General features: G+C 40.5%; 2 protein-coding genes across 9 annotated transcripts in view; one reads left to right on the top strand and one right to left on the bottom strand.

Moving 5' to 3' along the window:
• The window catches only part of LOC110973238 (uncharacterized), a 19,264-nt gene extending 4,706 nt beyond the window's left edge, over positions 1 to 14,558 (top strand). For 3 of the 7 annotated variants that reach the window (XM_087132981.1, XM_022223911.2, XM_022223913.2), the window contains 18 exons: positions 2,404 to 2,542; positions 2,993 to 3,063; positions 4,418 to 4,601; positions 4,913 to 4,987; positions 5,410 to 5,498; positions 5,791 to 5,864; positions 6,231 to 6,286; positions 6,457 to 6,540; positions 7,019 to 7,083; positions 7,225 to 7,305; positions 7,953 to 8,013; positions 8,635 to 8,842; positions 9,691 to 9,818; positions 10,293 to 10,304; positions 10,748 to 10,861; positions 11,474 to 11,521; positions 12,278 to 12,367; positions 13,113 to 14,558. In XM_087132981.1, the coding sequence (XP_086989107.1) occupies positions 2,404 to 2,542; positions 2,993 to 3,063; positions 4,418 to 4,601; positions 4,913 to 4,987; positions 5,410 to 5,498; positions 5,791 to 5,864; positions 6,231 to 6,286; positions 6,457 to 6,540; positions 7,019 to 7,083; positions 7,225 to 7,305; positions 7,953 to 8,013; positions 8,635 to 8,842; positions 9,691 to 9,818; positions 10,293 to 10,304; positions 10,748 to 10,861; positions 11,474 to 11,521; positions 12,278 to 12,367; positions 13,113 to 13,235 (1,702 nt within the window). In that variant the 3' untranslated portion in view covers positions 13,236 to 14,558. Of the gene's footprint in view, positions 1 to 408; positions 623 to 1,494; positions 1,715 to 2,403; positions 2,543 to 2,992; positions 3,064 to 4,417; positions 4,602 to 4,912; positions 4,988 to 5,409; positions 5,499 to 5,790; positions 5,865 to 6,230; positions 6,287 to 6,456; positions 6,541 to 7,018; positions 7,084 to 7,224; positions 7,306 to 7,952; positions 8,014 to 8,634; positions 8,843 to 9,690; positions 9,819 to 10,292; positions 10,305 to 10,747; positions 10,862 to 11,473; positions 11,522 to 12,277; positions 12,368 to 13,112 lie in introns of those variants that run through there. The other 4 variants (XM_022223914.2, XM_022223915.2, XM_087132982.1 and 1 more) reach the window with 4 other exon arrangements.
• The window catches only part of LOC110973239 (TBC1 domain family member 19-like), a 164,548-nt gene continuing 154,789 nt past the window's right edge, over positions 13,483 to 23,241 (bottom strand). Inside the window, exons 11-17 of one of the 2 annotated variants that reach the window (XM_022223917.2) lie at positions 22,200 to 22,347; positions 19,927 to 20,004; positions 17,511 to 17,620; positions 17,004 to 17,095; positions 16,113 to 16,228; positions 14,909 to 15,086; positions 13,483 to 14,178 (exon numbers count right to left, since the gene is read on the bottom strand). In XM_022223917.2, coding sequence (XP_022079609.1) covers positions 14,947 to 15,086; positions 16,113 to 16,228; positions 17,004 to 17,095; positions 17,511 to 17,620; positions 19,927 to 20,004; positions 22,200 to 22,347 — 684 coding nt within the window. In that variant the 3' untranslated portion in view covers positions 13,483 to 14,178; positions 14,909 to 14,946. Of the gene's footprint in view, positions 15,087 to 16,112; positions 16,229 to 17,003; positions 17,096 to 17,510; positions 17,621 to 19,926; positions 20,005 to 22,199; positions 22,348 to 23,241 lie in introns of both variants that reach the window. The other variant, XM_087132983.1, reaches the window with a different exon arrangement.

The raw sequence follows: 23,241 nt of genomic DNA on the forward strand, positions 1-23,241 counted from the left end.
GTGTTTTAGTAAGATTTATGCTACAACAATGGGGGTAGTAAAGTGTATACGTGAAAAAAAATCCCAAATCGTTTTTAGCCTGTCCTCAGGGCCACAAAGCTATAGTTTAATTAATCTACGTCATGCTCGACCTTAAATAAGAAAAAAAATTCACCATCTAAGTGTGTAATCATTTCCCCCTTTTGGTAATATCTGCAGCTGAGGTGAAACCCCCCCCCATCAAACCACTGTCTGAGAAATTACCCCCACAGAGATTCTCATTAGATTTTCAAGTCTCCTAGACGCTGAGATCGATTCGAACGGCTCGCATAAAGCCAAACCCGGCCACGAACCATTAGCATATTGAACACTGAAGTATACGGAAAGGCCCTCTTTAAGATCAATATTTTGAACATACAGTATACATATACATTGACTTTGCGTACAGCTCCAGTTTCTTAGGAACAGTTTTATGTATGATGGTGGGTTGTCGACATGTTGGAAAGTAGTCGCTCGGTCTTGTGTTCGTGTTGGCGGTGTCCAGTTCTCTCTGAAGTATAAGTTATGCTGAGTCTTCAAGTCATCTTTTGACAGTCTGAAATATGGAAGATAAACCAGTTGTTTCCGATCGTCTCAGAAACAGGTAATCTCATCTCAGCATTCATTTTGTTTAGAAAAAACACCGATCGCACTGTGTTTGAATAAGTTATTGATACCAAACTTTCAGGCTTGAGGTTATCGTTCTTGGCCTGTTTTACACCAAAGATTGACTTAATTTGTAAAAAAAAAATGAGTAAAACGGTCGAAATTTCCTGTCTAAATGGAAATGAATCAGTCGCCTCAGACAAGAATTCGACTGTCACTCAAGCAAAAAAATGTTTCGAAGGCACTGGACAACAAAAGGAGTAAAATGGAACGTTCTGTCATGCTCATGAAATGTGCATTTAGAGACATTCTTGGAAACCACTGGATTCCTTTATCTAATCAGGATTATCTCTGTCCGAGCTTATTTTACATAGTTAGTCAGTCAAGAAAGTTTGAAAGTCTCGTAATGTTGCGATTATTGTACACTTAATAGAGTTATACAATTGCTATAAAGAGTGTCGCTAACACATGGCTATCAGATGGTTAAACGGAAGAGTAGGCCCTAACGTACTATAGCAAAGCTGGAAACATTCACAACGTCATAGTCTACTGTTTTTCTGAGATGAATATCTGGTGATAAAACCTTAACCGAGCAATGATGATGGCTTCTTATGTTCCGTTGATTTAGCAATCAACCAATCTTTGTGCGTTAAGTTGCCTTGGTGTCCTAAGCCTCTTTGTGGCTTCTATTATCCTTTCATGCGCCCCAAGAAGTGGATCAGGGACAGCAACAAGACCTCATCTTAGGGTCTTTCATTGGGGGAATTTATGTCCACGCGGCTGTCTGTTCAGTCAAATCATGCGGAAACCTTTCTGCAGGGGCCCTCAACCCACAACTTTAACCTCTGTCGCCTGCAGGGGATCTAGTAAATCTACTGAGTGCGGAGTGTTTTGACCGCATTACTGCTGTTGAATTGGGTCGGACGCGGCGGGGCCAGGAGTTTTGCCAATTTCTTCAACATTAAAAAAGGAATAGAAGTTTATTCAATTATGTACGGCCAGCATGCATCGGTTTGAGGTGATGCCTGATCCTTACAGTAACCTAAGCATGATGAACGCGTGACTATACGGAGAACTAGGGCAAAATGGAGTAAGTACTTGAATCTAGTGTACAACAGAGCTCAAGTACCAAGACCTGTTGAAATTAGGACTCCGAAATTGACACCTGCTCCTGGGTTCGCAATCATTTTTACTTTTTAATAGTCGCACTGCAATGACTGGACTGATGAGCGTATGTTTTATTCCTCCATGGTTGAAGGCTCATTGTAAATGTCTGTCTAGATGTACTAATGGAATGATTTATGCACATCTACTACGTTGAAGCCCAGATCTAAGCCCTATACCAGGTTACTAGCCAAAATATGTTTGAACAGTGCAGGAAAAACGTCCGGGCCGGTTTTGGTTTAAAGAGATCAACACATCCCCCCAAAAGAAGCAACTTTCCCAAAGTTGTTCTTTTTGTAGGATGCATGACATCGGCACGTGTGTACATCATGATTTTTTCATATTCTTCCTTTTCGCATTGAAACGCAAGAAAATCCCTACATTTTTGGGTGCTATGTCTCAAAAGGTTGTAAATTTTCAGGCCAAGGTGGGACTGCCATAATGAACACTAAAGTAAGGCTAGAGAGAGAAAATATCTCAACCATCAGTGTCTTGAATGATTATAAGTGACCATGCAATGTATCTCTCTCTCAGGAAAACCAAAACGCATGCACTATTTTCTGACTTTTCTTCTCAGAAAAATAAAAACACTGATAATTGTGTGGTTGCGTGCAGGAGGGTAGCTGTTGTGTCTCAATATGACCGCAAGCATGGGGGGTCGTCAGCCGGTAGTAGACCTGGCATGGGCCGTCGGAGGACGACAGCGTTAATCCAGGAGGATTTACTCAAGCCAGAGAAACCGGCTGGACCCACAGTGAGTCAAATAAAACTTTGGGAATTAATTAGACTTTAACTGTGGAAAAAAAACCTCGTCATTGATCATTGTCAACAATGACAAGACAAGAGAAAGAAGTTGAAGACAATTCCAAGAGTTTCAGAGCGTAGCTCGCCTGTAAGAATGTATCACAGCAAATTAAATAACAGTCTGTCATCTTGTAGCTTTACTATAAAGGTAAAGGAACTTTTCTGCAGTGAATCTAAAGATTTCAACCCAGGCTATTTCGGCAAGGAAGAATATTTTCGGAAGAAAAATTAGGTAACCAGCTGGCAAGGGCCGTGCCAAATCGTGACTCCAAATACCAGTTAAGATATTACAGTCTTCTCTCCAGGTTAAGAACTGCAGTTTACACAGACATTTGATGTTTGATGAAGAATTTCACTTTCAACTTAAATATATTTCAACGTATTTCTCGCCACTTACCAGCCCTACCAACGCTTCAAATTGAAGGCCAATGCCGTTCGGTGGCTATGCATGGCTTGCATCAGCTACATGAGGTAAGTACATAATGGAAGAATATTTCATGTAATGAAAAACGAAGAATAATATTTATTAACGAAAGACATTATTTGTACCCCACATTATAATGCCCATAAAATATTTCTTGTTTTTTAAAGACAGTTGTTTTGTTTTTGTTTCTTTTTCGATTTCTGAGAGGGACATTTCTGGGGATGTGGACAGGGGAGGGGAAGGGACCTGCCCCTCCCCCAGTTATGCCAATTGTTAAATACAGGTGATTCACAATAGTGCACTTCCATGAGTTTCCAACGCTTTGACCAATCACAGTGTGTGAAATCTGACGACCCTTTCCAAACGTGCATTTGGTCGTCAGATTTCTTGCACTGTGATTGGTCAATGCTTTGCAAACTTTTGGAGGCGCACTATTATAAAAGGCCTGTATTACATTATTGAATAGAGCATGATTTTGTAGTGATAATCTGACACAGTATTCTAGTTAGTTACATATTCTCAGTGCTTGACAATAGGGGGCCTAAATAGGTTCACTTGTGGCATATGACGCCATGTTTAGTACCCCTTGGACCACAATGATAAATCGGGACACTGCAAACATACAGCTAGAATGCTCAGTCATCACTGGAATTGTGCTGTGTAGGGTAGGGGTTCAAATCCCTTTCCAGTCGATTTCTGCATCTATTTACACTAGGGAGAAGGAGATTCTAACCCCTCCAGGGGTTGAAGTACTTCAAGTAAGCTTTTTATTTGGATCTATAATGAGCTAAGAAGTATGTCCCAACATATACAGACATGCTTTATTGCATGTTTGCAAATGGTCCGTTAATCCTCCTTCATCCAATCCGATTACTGAGGACCGACAGCCTCTGTGATACAATAAAGCACAACTATGGCTTGTCATCACAAAAGGCTTAGAAAGGGGGATTCTGAAGGGCCATATATAGGCTGCAAAGATGTTGGTGACAGAGATATAAAGAAGCAAATGAAAAGATTGGACTGCTTAAGGTGGAAATAAAGAGAAAAATCAAGGAAAGTCGAGGAGGGCAAAATTGGAAAGACTGGCAAATAGAAATTATTTTACCCCTGCGGAGATGTTGAGAATGTTAGTCATACTTGCTGGGAAAATTTGCTAAGCTGAAACGAGTTCCCGGCCAAAGTTTATGTGATGTTCGTGCAATAGTGACTTGTCACTGGGTGGGTTTGTCTAGATTTGATAAGAGGCATTAACAATTCTTAAGTATTTAAAATTGGCCTTATTCTTAGTTTTCCTATTTGATCTGTAAAGTTTTGCAGTTGACAAAACTTTGAGGAACTTAAAATTCTTTAAGCTCTGTGTCTTGTGTTTTTGGAGACAGTATCCCATCCTTTACTCCACAGAGCTGCATCCGAAAAGGCCTTAAAAGGTAGTCTACTGGAGGTAGTTCAGAACATCATGAGCCAGGCAGAAGCGGAGGCTCGTCGGACAGGGAATGATGGCTCACTACCCCGAGGCATCATCAGCTCAGCCTACCCAGACATGACCTTTGATGCTTCAGAGTTCCAACGATTCTCAAAGAGAGGGGTTTGTTTGCCAGATTTATTATTTTTTTTAAATCCTAGTTGTGGAGGCATAATGCATCTATAGCTTTTCAAGAGAAAACATGTTGTTGATGAGGGAAAAAAGTCAAAATGGTGATGAGGGTTTCTTGATATGTATTTGAGCATTTTCTAAACTCCACTAAAGTTCGGCTGCATGTTTGCTGAAGTTTCTCTGTTGCATGTTTCTTGTGCATGTGCAACCATTTCTTTTCTTTACATGAAAATGTACCCTCTCCCTTGAAAACAACAGGCTTAACAAAACTTGTCCAAACACTTGTCCAAAAATTTGAACAGGAGGGAATCCCCAAGAGAATCAAGGAGCTGTTGAGGGTGCCAGAGGAGGAAAGGACACAGGAACAGATTGAAAATGCAAGTAGAAAAAATAGTAACCATCCAGTGAAAACAAATCATAAAAAGATATCTGCAAATTACATTAACAGGATTCTAGTTCGGAATATGAAGTTTCCATTGAATGAAGAAAACTGATGGGAACTGCATTTAAAATAAAAGGAAAAGTTGCAGCAAACTGACAGGAGTGACCTACAGAATCTTTCTTAATGGAAAAATATTCTTTCAGTCCAGAGCACCAGGCCCTCCTTTGCCCAGATTGATTCCTTTCATCTCTGAAGACAGGTCATCCGAAGGATTACTGATATGGTTGTCATCCTCATAATGTTCTGTAGATGTTTTAAGATGCTGTACAGCTCCAACAATTTCTTACAGTGTCCTTGATGCCTACTTCAACCTGTCATGGAGACATTCAAGCGTGCTTTGGTAATTTTCCATTGCAGATTGTAAGGAGCATGCAACATGTGGAAGAGTTTGCCAAATATCCCCCTGAAGTCCAGAAGAAAATGTGCGAATACGCGTGGTATGATGAGTAAGTGGCAAAAGAAATCATTTCAGGTGAAAGTAAATAAGGATGCGAAAAGGGTCCCACATGGCAAATTAACTTCATCAAGAAATTGCCGTTCAAAATGTAGATTTCGAGAAAAGCTGTAGCTTTGCATAATATTGCGTTATACTGGCCACACCAGCTCATAAACAAGCCTTGCTTCCTGCACCAATGTGTCTCCTTCAGGAATCGAGAGGCTACTTTGGGATTTTGAGATCTTACTTGAAGATAAGAAGTTGACACGACAGTATTTGTGGAATATAATTCATGATTCCAGGTATGGACCCAACCGTGTCGTCATCAAGGAGGGACAGGAGGCAGAGGGACTCTACGTTGTCCTGTCTGGAAATTGTAAGATCCAGACACCTGTTAAGTTATTTGGGGCCAATGCAAGTGGGAAGACACTTTGAATGTCTTTATCAGATTCCAAACTTGGGCTAAGCTAAGCCCATGAAGGGCATGCTCATACAGTTGCTACTGTAACCTTGTCTTCGCCACAGTTCTAAGTAAACCTTTTTCCAGTGATGCTAAGATTTTAAGAAAGGGCCATGGTTATTATGGTTGGAATTTATCAGTTGTTTACACAAGGAATCTTCCTTGAGTTACACCCTTTCCTTACATTTTTTTAAAGCTCCATCGGTAAGAGGGATAAGTTACAGTTTTGAATAGATAATAAAAAGTGCATTTATAAATGTTTCCATATTTTTCTTTCAAAAGTGACAGAAACCTTAGCTGGACAGACATATTTGCTGAAGAAAGGGGACAAGTTTGGAGTAAGTATTTTTTAACTTGAAATACATACGATTCAAAGTCATGCATTTTATGATTAATGAAACCTTGCACTCTCGGGTGAACATTCCAAGCTGTGAAGCTTAGTTCACAGTGTTTTGTTTCAAGGCAATATGGCTTCAAATGATCAAATGATAACCGTCTTGCTTTGCAGGAGAATGATTTAATCCGTGGAAGCAAGAGAACCAGCACCGTAATGACCAAGAACAAAGTGGAAATGTTCTGTCTACATTCTGAGGTGAGGCTGCTTTGTATAGTTCTTGATATCAGGCTTGACTGGGATTGCTGTTGTAGTTCAGGGAGGGGGGAACTTTTCTAGCAAAATCTGGCAGTTATTTGATTTGCTGATAGCAACAGTACATTGTCTGACTTTTGTGCAATAAAATGAACAAAGATAACTCTAGCAGTAAATGACATGTTCCTATGTATAAAACTTGGTTTATGGTTTTAAAAAAAGTGATTTTCTACACTCTGCAGTAGAGTATACAAGCTGCCAATGTTAAATCAGGGGTGCTGTATTCAGCAAAAGATTAAGGCAGGGTTGCAGATGACAATTGTGGCATTCCGAGTTCAGCATTTACGTGCATTGTGAAAAATTGCAAACAACTAGATGTAATAATGTATGGCTTGTGGAAATATAATTTACTTGGTGAATAAATGCTATACATGCTTTTTCTCAAGAGTTAATGACTTATGCCATGTTTTTATTTTCACAGGACTATGCTCAGGTCTTCAACACCAAATTAAACATAAAACCAGAGGACTGCATCAAATATTTAGGGTGAGCATAAACTGACAATTAACTGTGAACATAAACTGTAATGCATCTGGCTAAAATTCTAACTTCAAATGATGTTATCGGTGGAGCCTTGTTCTTGTTTAAGACAGAATTTCTTAATGCTGTTATTTTTGGCCCACTCAGGACAATACCAGTTTTCCAGATGTGGAGTGGTCTTGGTAAACTCCTGGATTCTCCCGTCAACTGGGGCATTCAGAACTACAGGTAATGTCTCAGAGCATTAAAAGTTGTGGTGGTCTCTATGCAGAAGATGAAAATGTAGATTTAATAGTCTGACAGACTCCAGAGGGCAAATGGAGGACACATGCACTGGGGCTGGTTATCCTCTGTGACTATGACTTGCAAGAAAGGTTACCTGAATGAACAGTACTACCGAGTCTTAGCAGTCTTTGTGTAAAGAAAAGTTTCGGTCTTAGGAATAAAACCAAAGGAATGGAACAGTAGTATGCTTCACAAGTACACAGTAATAGATGATTATTTGTCCTCATCTGTTTATGGGCTGAAGTTTAAGAGAAAGGTTTTCACTGGCGTAAATTAGCAGGTGCATGTAGTGTCCTCGTGTGATGGTAATGCATTTGAGCAGGAGCGTATGGCGGAAATCCTGATTGTGATACAACTGCAAATTATCCTTTATGACAGCTTTGTTATGGGAATCTGTGATCGATGAATTGAAAGAAAACATCTGACAATCTTTAGCAAGGATATAAGGCAAACACGTATTAAGCTGAAAGCCGTTGCTAACAAAGAGGAATGAGTTGTTGTTTACTTTCTGTCTGTCTAGTCTCTGTTTCAAATAAAATAATGTTTGGTTACTGTGAGATCTTCTGCTTTGCGATTCTTTCACTTTTCAGACCAGGCCAGGTTATTGTTCCTGACAGTAACACAAATGACTGGATATACGTGGTCAAGTCAGTAAGTATAGTCGTTTTGGTTGTTATTTGGTCACTCTTAAATCTTAAAGATTTGAAAGAGTTTTTTAATGTTTACTTCAGACCACAGATGTGGGAGGGTGGAAAGAATCTGTGGATCAGGGTGGGTGGATATGGAGGGGGAGAGTTGATGGACGACAAAAGGGAGATTAGATCTAAGAGAGAGTTGCAGGTGGGTAGTGGAAGAAGGACTTTGGGGGATTGAGGATGGATTGAGGGCGTGGAAGTTCCAGTTGGAGGTTGGATCTGGGAAAATAAGAGGTGTACTTAGGAGGAGGATTGATCTTGGGAAACAGGTTATGGAATAATTTTGAAATTGGCATCAGTTTACATGTATTTTTGTTGAGTAGAATAAGGAATCCCAAGTAAACTGCACTGTGACAATATCAACATGCACGGACAAGCGTGCGATGCTTTTTGGAAGTACCAACAACTGTTAACCAGTTATTCCCCCTATAAGGCATGCTTTAGTATTGTAACTGTTGGGACCAGTTTTCAGGGGCAAACTTTTATATGTAATTCATCCCCTTCAAAAGAAGGGGTTATGTATTCAGTACCCAGCAACTTTACATTTTGAAGACACAAATTTACATTTCACCTGCAGGGTACCTGTGATGTTCTGAAGCGTCTGGTACCAGGGGTCTGTGCTTTTGATCCCTCAAAGAAGAACTACAAGGAATACAAGAAGGCCATGGGTGCCATAGAGATGAGCCAAATACACCAGATTAAGAGGCCTGGAGCCAACAAGAAGAAGACCATACCTCAGATAAGGACACCCCAAGACTCAGCTAGCTCACCTTTGGGTGGAAAAGGTAGGCTTGGTGGTAGACGAAGTAACTGGTGCCACTGTGCTTCGTCTATTTTTAGACTGTTGTCAGTTGGCTGTTACCACGTTCCTGCATTTGTCAATGTGTGTTGATGATCTTTTCAAGTCTTTGAACTCATTCAGAACTCGGCACAGTCCAATCTGGTACATCTGTGACACTGGCTCACAGAATGCTGCACTGAACCTGACAGCCAGGCCCAAGCCATGGGTACAGGAAACTTGTGGAAGGGGCCCACTTTTTTTAAAAGTTGTATCTTGATCTAAACTCAGAAACCTTCAGGTTTTCTGCTCCTTGATGGTCCAAGCCCCCGGCCCCTTTCGAGAATAGAATGGTGCCCACAGTTCAGATGCATGTACATGGACTCTGTGAGTAAACTCCCCTCAAGGGTGGATAGAGAGGAGATTAAGCATGTTAAGGCTGTGAAAGCTATGGTTGTGACAGAAATAACTTTGTGGCTGCAGGAGCCAGTAACAAGTCCAATGTAGCTAACACAGTCTCCCACGTACATGTAGATGTGTGTTACTACTGGCCACAACTAGGTCATTTAAACAAACAAAATTAGGGATCCTAGCTCTTCCTCTCATTGTACTTAAGTTATGTGGCTGGCTCACAATCTGTGAACCAGAGAAGTTGTCCATCACAAATGATATGGTCTTGTCTGAATCAGCTAGCTGTGGCCACCAGTGACACATGCGTCTATGGGAAATGACTGTGGCTGCTACCTAGCGGCTTACAAACATGGACATGTTATATCCAGCCAAAGTCCTAAAACTGCTTGCAATTAGTGGCTAAGAGACCTGTTTTTCAAGCACAATTCATCTTTCCCTTCACAGCAACTTTTCTGACGACACCAAAACCTCAGAGTGCCGATAGTGGCTTCAAGCAGAGGACTCCCATATCTGGTATCTCGGACAATGTAATGGAGAGAAGACGCAACCTCCAACCAGGCATGTGGACTGAGGTAGGTCAAAGGCCAATCTATAAATAGTGTTCTGTAGCAATTCAAGAGAGAAAGTCTGCCATTCCTTTGACCACAGGGTATTTTTTTTGTGAAGTTCTTCCAGTTCTATGCGGATGTCTTTCAATCATAGTGTTTACGGTCATCAACAAATCTGGGGTAAAAATGTAAAAATTGCCTTGTACATAATCTTCAGTAGTCTGAACTATATAGGATTATTTTTCTTAGCAAAAAAACTTGCAAGATGCCAAGTACATTTGAGACAACAGTAATCCCAGTCACCTTCCCTACTTTACACACATCTTTCAAACTTCCTCAAATGGTCTCCACCAGTGTCAAGGCACTGGTGATTTCTTGGGTTCCCAGATGTATTTCAAACATAGTGTTTTGCTTTGTTTTTGAGTAGCATAGACTAACCTCTCAGGTCCTGTTTTTTTGTTCTTTCTCCATTTGTTTTCTTCTCTTGACCTCTGGTAGTCTCTGGGCAAGGTACCCTGTTTCTTTTGATCTCTCATGGCACTAATCAGTGTGGCACCAACCGGTTTGTGCCTTCATTTTGCATGATTCCATTTCATCCATTGATTCATCCACCAAACTGCATCCACGCATCACATTCCTTGGGACACTGCTCAACAACCACGCAGCAAGTGGAATGGACGTTTTGCTTCCAAGTTAGCACCTTGCATGGCGGCCTCCGTGTGGCAGTCTGCTCATTCTCAAGAGCAATTTTCTCTGCACTGCTTGATTTTAAATTAGTTAATTTCTTGGTTAAATCCATGCATGCATCACTGTGTGTGGGAATTGCTACTACATCACCCTATTCCACATAAAGAGCAAAGTTTGGCTTTCATCGTGTCCGGCGGCATCCAAACCAATTCTCTTATTCAATTCATAGCTGCTACAATTCCTGAGGAATTGTTATTGCTTTGCAGAAACCTCGGAAGCTGCTGGAGAGCAGTGGACTCAATGGCTGCATCAAGCGTGGTAGCGAGCTTGACATACCGTACTGTGTGCGTGTCGCTGAGCTGGAGGCAGGTGATGTCTTTGTGAGTACATAACAGGGTTTGGATGTTTTCCAAATCTCAAGTACTTGTCCTTCTCAGGTTTTGTCTTCAACAAATGAAACTGCTTGTCAACTGTTCAAACTAAATAAAACTACTTTCACCTTTAGGTTGACAGTATACATTTCTGCGTCTCAAGCAAAACATGAGGGGAGGGGGGGAATCAGACAAAGCCAGAGACGAAAATGAAACTTAGACAAGAATTTGCCAGTGCCAGTTTAATATTAATACACTGTATTCATCCTTAGAACGTTCATAAAAAGCTACAATTTAGTTTATTGCTCCTGCTTGGGGAGTACCAACATTAACATATAGAAGAATAGACAGATAGAGAGCACTGACGTTGTTGTTTCATTGAACAAACTGCAGAGATTGGAGAACCACTATCAGTTTTCTCCATTGATAATTCCTTTTCTAAAACACTTGTAGCTAGATAAGATCAGATTTCTGCTTAAAGTATAGTTACCCATAATTTTCAGTTTCCATCATGGATTATTTTTTCTTTTTAGTCTTCTGTGATAAAAAGTCTGAGTCCAACGTGGACGTCAACAGAATAGTGAAAGGTTTTTATTTCCAATTTACTTGCTATCACTGTAGGGAATGCTGACTGTTTTGCCCTCATTTAAAGAAACAAGTGTGAGCTTGGTAAGTTTTTGTGCATTTTGCGATATCGCAATTTCCTGGATAATCTACTTCTCTTTCCTAAGTAAAGAGTTTATTTGACGTTAAATTTGGGGGCAAGTCCAGGCATGAATTATGGTTCCACAACCAGTTGATGGCCTCCAACAAATGTGTACAGGCAATAGATGCCACTCAAACAAGCACAGTTGAACTCTTTTGCAAAACCAGTTGTCGGTCATGTTCTGCCATCGGTTTGCATTCACAGTCTCTACCATTTCATACAATAAATTTCATTTCAGTCATGTCCCCTCGCACTTTTATAATGAAAGCAACTATTGACAGCCAGCGATGAGTCCATGCCTGAGGGCCTGGTTGCAACTGGCTGACTTTTGGTCCAAACCATTCATCGTTTGGGTGATGGTGGTCAAATCATAGTTGACTATACTCGCTGCTAACACTTGCCCTGGGTTCGAGATTACCTCATAGCATACATTTTTGCTAATTTAGGTACAAGTAATGTGTATGCATGAACCATGTAGCCAGACACTGGACAACATAAAACAAAGAAAATCACTTGGGCGTGTATTACACTGACATTTTGCACTTTGCTTTAACCAGGTTATATAATTTAACATACATTTCATTTCAATCTCTTGATCCCTTTCCCTCGCCCAAAACAAAACAAGAGGTTCCCCTGAACGGTTGTTTGGGTTCAGCTGAGCCAGCCCGAACTGATTATTGTTCTGTATTTTAAACATAAACTGTTTTTCATATCTATAGGTGAGTCAAGGGGCAGAAGCCATTCGGATCAACAAGACATTCTTCCTCAAATATGCAGATGAGAGGGTCTTCACACAGATTGAGATGAGGGTGAGCATAGCATACAGACTTGCGCTTAACTTGGAGGCAAATTCATTTTACATGAAGACAATTTCTCAAGCACTATGAGTGCCAATGGCTGATTTAATTGGCCCAGTTGCAAATACAGTGTACTTCCCATAAGGGCGCTGTGATATGGTTAATTCCAAAAATTAGTCTTCCAAAAGTGTGACATTCTTGTGACCCTGTTACATCTGACCTTTGTTATTTGACATGGAAATGTTCCCGGTATTGATTTCAAACTATTACTATTTGTTTGGCAGGTAATTTGCATTAATTCGTCACTCTTGGAAATAGAAAATGTGTTCTGAACTTACAAAATCATACGTCAGATGTGACAGCGACACAAAAAAATGGCAAAAAAAAAATTCAAAAACGGCCATTAGAAAGAGCAAATTCTTAGGGTCCCAATATCTGGAATTGTTCTGTCTTTTTATTATTTTTTTTTTTTGAGTTTGGGGTGCCAAGGCCTTTTTTTTTCCAAAACTAAATCATCTCAGACTTAGCACCTACCACATGAATGGGGAAAAAGGGAACTCGTTCTCTTTGACTTTGAAATTTATTCGCCATTGAAATAACAAGACAAAACAATAAAAATCTACCGAAACTTTTGTTACATTTGTAAAAAAAGTCTTCATCCTATTCAGAGAATAGTACTTTTTTGGGAAGTGTGTTTTACATACACAAGACTAACTTACAATAGACTTGAAAATATACATATTTTTGTCTGTTTTAGTATGAGCCGTACCCTACCCAAGACGAGTGCTTGGATGACCTGGATGTGACCTCGCAGTGGGAGCGATTCAAAGTGGTGGAGGTAGAGAAGACTTTGCAGAGGATATCTTCAGCCCCACGATGACAGCTGTGGTGCTGACTGGTGACAACTCCTCCGAGAAGCATTAAGGAGACACCACGATGGCAGGGGCACCACTCTAAAGGCGGGTTCATACTACAGGCCAATGTGAAGGCAAAGTGAATTTGACGTCGCAAAAAAACTGAAATGTGTTCAACATTGCAAATTCGCTGCGCGAATATTTCCTCTGCCATCACCAATTCACATCTATGTTTGCTTTCGCATGAAGTATGAACCAACCTTAACACGGATGTTCTTTATCACATGCAGTGCATGCACCTTTTTGCAAGTCACAGCACTTTATTGGTCAGAGAGGCATGTAACGTATGCACATCACGCACCTGCCAATGAGCTTGACACAGGTACCCCCCACAGCAATGGTTTCTAATATTGCCCAATGAGTCTTTAGTGAGGCATACATATCCAAGCATGTTCGCTTAAAGCAAAAACATACATGCTTAGCATAACTAGTCTAGTGAGAACAAATTGCCTTGTGCATGATGTATTCAGCTGGCTAACAGTATCGCACTGCTTAGAATATCACAATATCTTGCTTACATTTTATAACTTGCCTAGGAAAAGTTTTTTTATTGATGTAGATCAATAGCCCTGCATCACTATATCCCAGCCTTCCAAAACAGACAAATTATCTTCAAGATTTTTTTTAAAAAGATTTTTCAGGAAATATACTTCTCTCTCGCAAAAAAACTTTGAAAATAACAAGTGCACACCAACACAATCCTTTACACAGATGCATGCAGATCTGGGTCAAGTAGTACAAAGCATTCACACTTAGTGTGAAAATAAAGAAGACTCAGTTTGTCACATCAGATCAAACATTCGCACTGCAAATTTGCAAAAGTTGAACATTTCAACTCAAGTGAATTTTGTTGCAAAAGTATGTTGTCATATTCCCTTAACTTGAACATTCCCTGAAGTATGAGCTAGCCTTTATAAAGCAAGGAAAGACAAATATCAAAGGATCTGATGATATGTTGAAACTTAAGTTATATTTACAGTGTGACAAAAATTACATAATCATACGACATGTATCCCAACTTTTGAATCCACTGATTTTGTTGTGATTCACGCACAGAGTGAATAACAAATTGGTTTTATTTTCACAAATCAATCCATGCGTAAAATGTGTACACTATACATTTTCCAGACAAAAGCTGTTTTATATACATTATGATTAGTTGGCAATAGTTTCTATGTTGCCAGTTAAAGAGGCTGTTGAAGAATTGTAAATAAGCACCTGCAATATGTATCTTTATGTGTCAGAAGTTTCTAGGGACCAAAGACAATTAAATTATGGCGTACAACAAACTGATCTGTCTGATTCTAATGAAACGATTATTGTAATACTCTTAATCAAATATTAAACTAGTCCAGAAGTGAATAGGACTTTTTGTAAGTAAGAAATTCAACTTCAACAGTGAATTCTAGGTTTGTTCAGTTTGGTGGAATGTTTCAAAAAATGGAAAAAGTTGTTGGGTTGAAATAGTGAAACGAGATAGTACCTCACTGTCATGCTGGTCTAATTTACAGTTTGGCCCATTTTAAAAATATACAGCTGACACTGTTTTCCCGTACAAACAAAACAGGACCTCTTTGAGAGTTCTCTAAAACTGACATTAGCCTTGGCCTCGGGAATATTAGGCAAAATGGATACTAACCCCTCCCCTTTACAATTTTCCAGTGAAATTGGAAAGGATTATGTCGGAAACATGAAGATCTGTGTGAGTGGAATGATCTGGAGAGTTGTCAGGTCGGCCAAGACAGCATCAGCTGCAGCAAACGATGATGTCTCCATTAGGTTGACACGTCGGAATGCAAAGATGGCTGCAGCTACCACTATGATTTCAAGTACAAATAAACAATACTGGCCATTTTGACACTTTCAGTAGTTTCATTCCTAGGTGTCTGTCCGTCAAATCGTATCCAACAGTGACGGGCAAGAGAATATAATAACAAAGCACAAGCGGGCACTCTTTTTGAGTAGAAGCCCTGAAGAACAAAACTAACACTGACAGAGACAAATTTCAGTGGTCAAATGTGAGATTCTCCCTTGGAATTCTTGGAAACTTGACAAAGTAAAACCACATGTGATCCAACTTCAACCACCACAAAAGGTGTCACTGGGACTCTGGCATTACAGAAACCTTAGGGTAAAGTAGAGATGAATTTGTGTAAATATGCTCAGATTCTGAAAAATGCTTCAATTCTCCAAACATAAAAGTCCCTCTCTAATTTGCCGCCATCCTGAAAGCTTGACAGATCCACACATGCAGGTGGTACTTTGGCCCTTTAGGCATCAATCAATGTCCCACGAGGGTGAACTAACGATCCTCTGACTATCCAAAGTGAACCCCCAGGAATCATTTGACAGTTAATTGAAGGCTCTGACATTCCCTAAAGCACAACATGAGAGAAGCTATTCTGATGCACCTTTCCTCTGAAATTCTGATTTTTCAACTCGGACAATAGGTCTATAAACCAGGGTCTGTACCCCAAAGGTGAAAACGATCGACTGTTTTCATAGCAATCCTGTCTACCTGGGCTCTTTAAGGACTAACGGCAGACCTCAAACTTTCTGTCAAGTCTGGCACCATATTTTTAAGGTGGGTTTTATAACGTAAATGACTTGTTACAGTATTAAAATTCTGACAAAGATAACAAAATTACCAAATTAATCATTTTCCTGCCTGTCCAACTAGTTAACTTTACAGGGTGTCATCATGAACACATTACTTCCCCAGGCAAACCTTGGTGCCAAAAAAGCAAACAGTACTCGAGTGGTCTTTCCAGATGCACAAACAAGATCAAGCATAGTACACTACAAAGATGTTCATGAAAAAACAAGAGGCCGGTTCTTCTTACCGGCTAGCAGTTGCAGAGACCCGTAGGCCAAGATGCGATCCCACAGAAGTAACAGCTGGTCACTGGCGAGGTAGCCTGAGAAAGCTCGCATCATCCACTTAAAGGCTATCCTCAGCCTGGTGCGAAGGGATATAACCAACAACAGAAAACACAGAAATAAACCGTGAAGAAAGCTCGTATTGGGTTGTGGACATCAATGGTTTGAAAAATGCCTGGATCTCTTGTTCAAAGATGGAGACCCTAGGCTGTGCCATCTGCTGAAAGTTGGAGAAATATTTTGGCGCTTGTGTTTCACTTTTGGACAGAAACTTTTTAGGGTATTGGCAGATCCAGGGGTGGGGGCAGGGCTTACCAACGAAAGACACAAGTTGCATGGGTTAGTTTTTCCATAATTACAGCAAGAGACTTAATACAGGGGTGTGAGTGGCCACTTCAAATTAAAGCTGAAGACAGCTAGCAAAAAGTTGGAATGTAAGAAGTCCTCATACGTTTGTACACAGCAGGAGGTCAAAAAAGCTGAAATTGAGGATCAACATCTTAAAAAAAGCTGAAATCAGCTAAAAAGCTGGATTTTCACACCTTTGTTAATATTAAGTTTTGCTATTTAATTTCCTTACCTTTCCTACCAAAACACTCCCAACACTTTGCCACACACACCAGAGAAACCCCCCAAAAGATTACAAAACAAAACTTTATTGCCCCATCTCTGCCCCCCCCAAAAAAATTTGTTCCCCCTTCAAAGTTGGTTCTGGAGACACCTTTGTTCCGGGATTGCTATGTTTAAGAAGTGGCCAGTAAACTTTTCTCCTGCTTCACTAATGACACAACTAGATTTCCGACCCCCAGAATGGCCAGGGCACACATCACCCATAACTTTCAGGCAGAACTTACGGCTGGGCACCAACTTCTCTGAGATGGTAGAAAAGCTGCGGTTGGCTGGACTGGAGCAGACTCTCAAACAGGATACAGAGGGACACGATACCCTGGCATAAACAGAGACACCAAAAGCAATACACTTTGCAGTGGTTATTGAAAACACAAGCTGTAGGCTGTGTGAATCTTGCAATCTAGAGCTAGGGTTGGTCAATGCTGGTTGCACATATGTAGGTCAACACTGAGAGCATATACAGCAGTAGTGCTAGAACCTCTTTTTCGGACATGGCTTTACAATTGAAGTTTTGTCCTTCATTGATGGGTTTATAAGCCAGCTTATCTGGTGAGATTCCACCATACAATCTCCTGGTTATTGGAGAAAATGTCTGACCATCCCAATTAGCTTGCTAGCGCAAGGTGGAGTATCCTCACATAATTGCCAGGTCTCGGTCTCTGTAGCTAAGAGACTGAGTGTTTGGTCTAAGATTGGACTCTCTGTGGACATCTAATCGTAACCCATCCTACCTCTGGGTGAGACGATATGGTGTGTAGTCTGAATAGGTGCCGCGTGTACATCTCACGGAAGATGTAGTACAACTTGTAGGGGTCACTGTACACAAAGCACAGAGGGGCAACTGTGCGGGGAAGAAGAAAAGCTTGTAATTAACCTGCGTCAAAATTAGTGCACAACAATTTGGTCTTGTGTATGGACATACAGAAAGAAAGACAGGTGTCTATGCGGGAGTTCGTTATGTGGGGTGACTGACAACGACCAATTATCATGGCTTTGAATTCAGTCCCAAAACATTTTCATGTAGGCTGAAATAGAGAGTTTTCCTGCCAACATTCCAAACTTTTTTCAGATCCGCTAACCTGAGTGAATTGAGTTCTAAGGAACTTTAAAACTTGCGACTATGTGCAAACTGAAGAAAGGAAAGAGCAAGGCAAGGGAGTGGTCTGCTGAAACTTGACCTTAATTGTCTGCACATATCTCAGACTTCCTATAAATCTGCCGGCACTGACACTTTGATGAACATGTTCACCCCAAACTTCTAGCATGTTTCAAAGATTTTTCAACTTTACTTTTGATGGCATGAGAGCACCTCAAACTATCAGAAAGTGTAAGGACACCCACAATGTTTTCATTCAGCGCAGGGTATTGAGGGTGAACTTGTTTGGCGGAACTGCAACTGACACTCTTGCCGGGGAACTCTTGCCCCACTGAGAAGAGCCTGGCTATGCCACTCTCTACACTCAAGCTGGAGGCAGAGCTGAATGCTTGAAGCTAAGCCTAGGGTGCGGTCTACCAATTCAAGTGATAATTTCTAGCCAGCTCATTAGCATTAAAAGTGTCCCCACAATATATCTTTTGCTTGGCCCCTAAAGTGGTGAGATTATCTAAATCCTTGCCAGGATCCATTCCCTGGGTCTTGTGGGATTTCATCTGAGAGCAGAATGGCTAAAAACATACAGTTGAAAATGGCCCTAAGAGCCCGAGAAAGGTTAGGGTTGCCACTTGAAAAACAGCTGCAAGCAGTCTTCAGAAAAATAACTTTTCGGGGATAATATTGTTTTGTGGGAATAGTTAAAGGTGTATTTGGTTAACCGCCAAACAATTGAAGAGAAATTGAAAGATTAGGGACAATGAAATAATCTAATCTATGCTTCAGAAACCTCAAGGGTGTTGGCATACATGTTATTGGGCCCTGAGCACTGCTGATTTTACATTTGTTTCAATGGGGCTTGAATTAGTGGACTGGACCCTCCAGCTATTACCGACACACCACAAAAATGCACCACCCCCTCTAGTGTTCAAGCCCTGCCAGCTAAGAAAACTGATTGCTGTTATCTCCTCACAAGGAGTGTGATGCTGCCATGTTTACAGGGAAATGAACAAAGCTGGTGTACTGGTAAATGTTCTCCTTTCTTGAAAAAAAAATGTCTTAAATCTGCAAATTCTGAAAAGAAATGCAAGGACATACACCACAAAGTCCCACCACAGGCCCCCCGGGCAGTAAATATGAGCATGGCAAATTGCCAATAAACTGCAAATCAAAAATATCTGTAATTTGAAAGGGAGGGAACGGATGTACGAAGAAATCGATGCTGCAGACAGGTGCCGTGATGGCTGTTATAAAATCCTCCGAGCCCTGTATCACTGACGTGAACATAATAGTCACGGCCGGCAGGATGCTGTGCTATTATCTAGCTAACTGGATTTAACTCATTAATACCCTACCTAGCCAGGGAGCCCAGCTGCCTCCATCAGCCCCTCTAGGCTTCCTGAATTGACCAGGGCATTGACAAACCTCTGTGATTATGGTGTTCTACTTTTCTTTTTCTTTTTTTCATCTCCCTTTTCCAAATATAGTGTACTGAAGGAAAAATAAACCTTTCTCCAGGCATACGGCTCTGTGGTCTGTTTCTTCACATATGAGCACTGAAAACCTCAAGGTTTTACAAAAATGTCACGTATTGAATTTTACGTATTAAAGGGATGCATAAAACAAAGTCCAGTCACAAGTCCTTTCGAAAGACCAGTCAAAAGTGAACAGGGACAAAGGAATGTTCTCATCATATTTTATTTCTACAGTCTTGGCTTCTGACTGACTGACTGACTTGTGATGGACTTGAAGGGACTTGTGATGCACTCTACTATAACACCGCTCTTTGGAGAACTTTAAGTACGTACACTTTTGCATTTTGGCAAGGGGCAGCTTGTTTGTGTGCGCTGTTCTGTTTTATCTTTTGCTGTCGAAGGCAAGCTTTAGAATGTTTCAGATTTGCTCTGTGTATGGGTATTAGTCTTTGGACAGCAAAATAAAATGTCAACTGGATACACAGTGTTAGGAAGACATGATTGGGGACATACTGGCCAGGTGGAAGGTGAGTGGGGGAGGAGCAACAGGGAAGGAGGAAGATATGGGGAGTAACGACTCACCATACATTGAGAAGCCATGGAACGGGATAATGCCATTGGGTGGGTATATCACTGCATATTCCTCCACACCTAACATTCCTAGAATTAGAAGAAAATAGGAAGAAAATATCCAAAGGGAATATCTGACCTGTTCCCGTGAAACCCGGACAAAGTAACAAAGAACAAAAATGTTTACAAAAAGATTTCAGTAGACTGAGCAACGATTGGGTCAAAATCTCTTGGAATTATGAGGATGCGTGATTAATGAAAATTTATATTACTGGGAAACTAATTTGACAGAGGAACCTGAAAATAAAAACAATTAATTTTGCTTGCTTTCCTGCTTGTCCGGATTTTATGGGAACAGGTCATATACATGTTTCACTGGTTGTTGCATTTTGGGGGGGGGGTTTAAATGATCCCATTTGACAACCACTAAAAATTACTTTGTGATGATTCACTGATTATTTTTGTTCTCATTTTCTCACTAACTCTTTCAAAATAATGGGCAAAAATTTGCACATTATTTTCATTTTCTTGTCCGTTAAACTGTCTTGAGACATTCTTATACTGCCACTGGTTAAAGGAATATAGCAGGAATGTTTGCGACGTTAGTTTAAGTACGCCGTTAAGCATTCATAAACAGTGTACAGACCGGTAATATAGAAATCAAAGCCAAACAGTGCTCTTCCATTATTATTTGAGATAATATCCAATTTTGAAATTGGACAATTTACTCTGTTTCTATGAAAATATGACTACCTTTACTTCTAGATGATAGCATGAAGAAGAAATAATTTGCACATTTTGGTGCAATTTCTCCCAATAAATAAAATAACATTTCAGACAATACTGAGTAAATTATCAACGTGATTAAGCACTTCAACTGAAGTGCTTAATCACGTTGATCATGCGAGAGCGAGTTTGCGAGCAGCATCCATGCTGCTCGCAAACCACCTGCCTAGAAATTCAACCTAGATCCTTTGGGTCCAAGTGAACATGACAGTGACCTTTCAATGAAGAAATCCTCTAAATAAACAAAGAATCTTCTTTTCCCCAACAATTCTTTAAAAAAATTTTCAAGGATTTCGGTGTCAATCTCTGAACATTTCTGAGGTGGGGAATAAACAAAGGTGGTGCAATAGTATCTACCTTGTATTTCACATCTGACCAATCAAATCATTTTCCATGGTGACCTTCTGTCTCTATAACACAAGTTTCTTTTGATACGATGATAGAATTCTTCCAAAATTCTCTACTCTTACATGACAAAAGACTACCCCCCCAAAAAAAATACAGGAAAGACTTCAAAGTTGTCAGTACTGCTTCAAAATGTCAATGACCACTGACTCACAACCTTGACAAGGGCATTATATTGAGGTTGAAAGCTGCTTCAGGTAAATTGATTTCTGTCTGCACTCATAATCTCAGATTGAGAGGGATTTACACCAAGGATTCTCTCCACTGTTTATGTCTCCCGGCTAGACTGAGCCAAATGTGAATAGTACCTTGGCAAGAAGTGCTTCTACGGTCCGATTTAGAATTGACTGCTGATTCAAAATCAAGGATAAAAATCCTCCAGCAAATGTTCCTGCATATTTCTATGAGGTTTGGAGTCTGGGTCACAAGTGTTCATCAGAAACTGCCAAACTGTTTCAATCCAGTTGGTAAATTTACTATCTGTTAAAGACCATGCACATGACTTATTACAACAAGAGTGGGTAAACTCTCTGAGATATTATTATGAAAAGCAATTAAATACCGTTGCCATCAACAGATTTCACCCACAAATAAGATCATCTTCAACTCAGCATGTATTTCAGGTTGTAGCTATATCAAACTTTATTTCCAAAGAAACATTGGACTGCATTGAATCAGCCTTCCAATATCAAAGTAGACAGGGAAACCCGACAAAGCTCAAGAAATCTGACTTTGTTGTTGTGTGGATTGAAAGAAGTTATTTGACACAGATTAACAAAATACATATACTGAATTCCTTGCTTACCATTTTGAGAAGCAGGATATCCTGGTTAAGACCACTTTTCTACTAATAGAAAACGTTGAACTATGGAGTGTCCTTACAATGTTCTGGCTGCTGTACAAGTGGTCCCCACTTTGGGAGGTTTCCCTCATAATGTTACAATTGTTGGGGATACATGGGTTCAGTTTGCTATTGATGGCCTCAACCAGAGGAAAATAACCTCATGGACAGAAGGTCAAAAGTAAAAAAACGTTTAAATTTTGCCTCACACTCCTTTTTCTGCGTCATCTCTCTGACCCTCCCAGGACTTTACCTCGGATATAGGACTTGGCTGGGTTGGCTGAGCTGTTAGAGAAGTGACTGAGGACCTGGGTGTCTCTGGAGAAGACCAACAGGACCTGGTACAGGAGGTCCTCAAAGACAAAGTATTGGTCATCATTGGTCGCTGTCAGCTTCACGTCCTAGGTACAGAAGATTGAGCCAAAACCATATTCTTTAAATCCTGCAGGCTCTGAGCACCCACCTTGTGTTAAGAGCAGAGTCTGCACCAAGCTCAATGGCTCAATAATAATCAGAATATCCAAGTGTCTTTGGCACAAAACAACTGAGAAAATTCTATTCCCCATAGATGGGCTCCCAGACAATCAGGGGTTACTCAAAGCTAATATGTTGATACCTATTGACACTTCTGGATGAAGAGCAGCAGGTAAAGTGGCTTGCCCAAGGACACAGCAGGTAGCCAGCAGTTGGATTCAAACCCCAACCTTCTGATTGAAAGTTACAAACTCTAACCATGTGGTAACTTTGGAATCCTGAATATGGAACATGAATGAGATGCAGTCATATACGGGATGTGTATTGCACAACTGAAGGCAGAGCGCAGCCAGCACACTGTACAAGTCAAAGAAGTTACAAAATGTGAAGTGGTAGGCATATGTGCCCTGGCTGATTCCCATAATGGGAAAGATTTTTACTGCTAAAAAAATTGCAATTAGTTCCAAATGAGCCATTTTTTTACGAATGGGTGGGAGTAAAATTTTAGCTCCCGAGGCACTGGAAAGCTGACAAACTAGTTCTTAAGGTAAAGCTAAGGGAGCCAGTTTTGTGTGCACCTGGTAAGCAGCAAAAATAACCGCGAGCACATGATGATTTATCAACCAGTGAGAGTTCACCTCTCAATGATGAATACTTGATGTACAGTATGAGGTTTGCTTAATAAATTCCCAGACCTGCAGTCCTTTTTCCTGAGCATAAGAAATGTATCAAAATATGAGGTTGTACTTTTGAAGTCAAGCTTGGTAAATTGAACTGTATACATCCGTGCTTTTCGTTGTGAAATTGAATCTGAGTGTTCC

Source organism: Acanthaster planci, linkage group LG02 (genome assembly GCF_054643075.1).
Source record: "Acanthaster planci isolate LZ-2023a linkage group LG02, COTS_SCS, whole genome shotgun sequence".
NCBI lineage: Eukaryota > Metazoa > Echinodermata > Asteroidea > Valvatida > Acanthasteridae > Acanthaster > Acanthaster planci.